Here is a 3,606-nt window from a genome sequence, read left to right on the forward strand (position 1 = left end):
TAATTTCCCCATTGGGGATCAATAAACAGATTTAAAAAAAAATACTTACTTTTGTAATATTATTTCTATTATGGTCACACTTCAATATTATTTATATCATGGTTACTTACTTTTGCTATGTTAATTAGCCTAGGCCTACATATTATTCTATTCAATTTCATTTCACGTCACTTACTTATTTACCGTAGCCTACATTGCAATAGTTTTCGTACTATGGCCACCTCACTTTACTTTATTTTTTATATAATGCCACTTTACACTGCACATTATATGTTGTCTGCCTGTTGTTTGTTTGTTTGTTTGCTTGTTTGTTGGTTTGCTTTTTACTGTAGAAATACTGATGCTATTACAAGGGAATTTCCCCATTGCGGGATGAATTAAGAATTATCTAATCTAATCTAAGATCAGTACTAGCATGCCTGTATGCCAAATATGAATTCATAGGCCTAACTTTATTCTTTATTTCAGACCCAGGGGGATCCATATCACAATAAAAAAACACAGAGTAAGTAAGTATTAAATTGATGTCATATGCAGTTTTCGTTTGATTAGGTTAGATGGGCAATTGAATATAGAGACATGAACATATTCTAAGCTTTATATACAAGATTTCCCTAACTTTTATCAGACACTTAATCAATTGGACTCGAGTGACTGTTGCTGGCTGAAATTAAATTGGGATACTGTAAACATAGTGGACATCTCATCCGTGACGTCACCCATCGGTTTGTGGCCTGCAGCTTTGTCGCCCTGAGTTTGTCTGTGGATGTGATTTGAAACTGGGGGTGTGCAGTTTTGTTTACATGTTTTTGCTCCTGCTTTGTCGCCACCGTGTGGACGAGATAGGAATAGCAGAAGAGATGTTTTTGCTGTGCACCCAGTTTATCCTTAATTGCACAAAGACTTTTCTTTTATCACTTTTATCAAATCTAAACTTCCGAGCAATACTTTGAACATGTATATTAAATCATCCTCAAAATATTTAAATACAGTTAAGAAAATAAAAGTGAAAAATTACGTTTTTAATCTGAAATAACAGTCCCACACCATACTGCATTAAAAATAAAAAACATTCAGTGTTACTTAAGTAAAGTACATATAGGTATCAACAACAGAATGCACCTAAAATATCAAAGTAAAAGTCATTGACGTCGTTGACTCATTAATGGTATATACCTGCAAGTGTTAAATTATATTATACAATGTTATTGATGCAATATGTGAGCAGCATGTGCTTTAATTTGTTGGTCGATGAGAAGCGAAGTTGGATATGCCTACGGATGGGTAGTTTAATAATGCATACTATTTTATAAAGTATATATATGTTTTATCTAAAACGTTTACAAATAAACTGCAAAGATCTAGCCGTCAAATAAATGTAGTGGAGACTAATGGAGTATCCGCTAGCCCTAGTAATAAATATTTTACTTTACAGTAGGCCCCTATGTATTTCCACCACCGCAAAACACCCAAAACATAAGCTACACTTTAATGAACTATTGCCTTTTCAAGGGCTATGTGTCAAAATGACAGGGAGGTCAATAATCATGTGGAAAACATAGGCCTTGGGTGTCTTTGTTTTTCTCCGCCCTCGGTACTTTTCCATTAGACGGCCTAATGTAGCCTAATAGCCGCTAGCCTAACGGCAGCTAACACAACGCAAGCTTGTTTTCTTGGCTCGACATTTGACATTTGCTTGCCAATAATTTGGACACGTAGCTTTAGTTGGTTTTGAAATTAAAATGACTGTACTATATACATAATAAGGATAGTTTAGTGCTTGTACTACTTTACTGTTATTTTAACTGCGGTCCCAGGTCAGGGCCAGTTTTCTTAGGTGAAGTTACAGTAGGATCTTTCATAACATCTTCTGCGTTAGCCTGTTAGCGGTGGTGTGAAGCTAGATATGAGCTACTAGGCTTACCTGCAACCATGTCTTCCTCTTTCAAAATAACATATGGCATACCGGCTGATAATGTTGCTCACCTAAAATGCCACAAATTAAATGCAGAGGGACGAACTAATAGAACAGCCATATCTTATGCTTTAACAACAATATTATATGCATATTGTGCAAATATGTGTAGGCCTAATTCTGCAGAAATCTAATTAACATTAATTGTGATGTCAATAAACACATGGTTCGCTTTTGCTTTGGGTTGTTTTTTTGATATTTCTTTATTTTATAGCCTTCATCGAAAATCTCAAGCCATTGATGAAGACCATGAAGTGCAGTCGAAAGCTTGGACACAGCTAGTTTATTATTTTTTCAGAAACTGTATGCTATGTATTTCCAAATTGACAGCAGTGCCACACACACAACCTCGCTAACTGAAGTAATAGCACAGACAACCACTAAACAATTAGAAAACATGGACGTTTTTTTAAGATGATTCCATTATCTATAAAAATAAAATGGGACTACTTTAGGCTAAGAGAAAAAAACGATTTAGTATTTCCTGACTGGTATGCCTTGTGGTGTGAAAACAGCTTAGATTTTCGTGGTGGGAAATAAAATTAACTAATAATTCAACAAAATCATACAATAGAACAATTAACTGAACTGACAAAATATAAAATATATTTAAAAAAAAAATGCAAATAATAAACAGTATATAAAATACTTTTTTGGTCAAGTAAACTTTAAAAGAATCTAGTGGACAGGGACTTTGAATTCATCTTACTTATTCTGAAAATGACTATATTAACTAAAGACTATCTATAAAACACAGTGTAGGCCAGTAGGCATATGTTAGGTTTATCAGAAGATCTGCTTTAGATAGGCACTTATGATGCAATTGGTAATTTGTAATCCATCCTTTGTCATATCTGCACTGTGAATGTTCCTCATGTTATCTGCTGTTGTAGTCGAAATGTAGCCTACAATTTAAATCGTGCATGGCTAAATTCCAACAGCTTGTAGTCATCCGACTATTAGTTTGAAGTTAAACGGAAATGTGTAACCTTCAATGTGGTTGACTTGACTATTGTTTTTTGTACCAGCTCCCGACTCTCCAATCGATCATTAGCTTGCAGAGCATTGCAGAGAGCAGTCAGCCCGTCGTGTCTCTACCCGAGGCCGGATGGTAAAATCCAACCTCCAGCGGATCCTAAACAGTCATTGCTTTGCTCGCGAGAAAGAAGGAAAACAGTCTTTATCTACCATGGCGGATTTGAGTAATGCTATTTGTGACATGATCGGGAAGTAAGTAATTGATGACAAATACCTCACCTAGCTAGCTGACTGCTAACCCGGATATGGGGGAGGGGTGGCTAATATAACCTAGCCTGCAGCCACAGAAAGCGGAAGTAAAACGCGTTTAGCTTTAAATGTACAGTTTATATGTAATGCTCATATCTCTCATGTCCCTTCTTTACGCGTTTTGGTAGCCATGGTAAAATTGTCATGTTGAAATAAGATACGGGTATTCATTTGCTGGCCCAAGAGACGACATGAGCAGCATTAGCAAATCTTAGCAATGAACCTATTCGAACTTTTAGTACGTCACTGTAGCCAGCTAGCTAACAGTTAGCATCAACATTTCAACATAATGACGTTGATTATCTTGTTAATGACAATCACTATATATATATATATATATATAT

At 35.6% G+C, this 3,606-nt stretch overlaps 1 protein-coding gene across 1 annotated transcript in view; it reads left to right on the forward strand.

Moving 5' to 3' along the window:
- The first annotated feature begins 3,005 nt into the window (after nucleotides 1-3,005).
- Nucleotides 3,006-3,606, forward strand: part of oaz1b (ornithine decarboxylase antizyme 1b) — a 4,973-nt gene continuing 4,372 nt past the window's right edge. The window contains 1 exon segment of the mRNA XM_032539753.1: nucleotides 3,006-3,205. Within this exon segment, the coding sequence (XP_032395644.1) occupies nucleotides 3,084-3,205 (122 nt within the window). The 5' untranslated portion in view covers nucleotides 3,006-3,083.

This window comes from Etheostoma spectabile, chromosome 16 (assembly GCF_008692095.1).
Source record: "Etheostoma spectabile isolate EspeVRDwgs_2016 chromosome 16, UIUC_Espe_1.0, whole genome shotgun sequence".
NCBI classification, from domain to species: domain Eukaryota; kingdom Metazoa; phylum Chordata; class Actinopteri; order Perciformes; family Percidae; genus Etheostoma; species Etheostoma spectabile.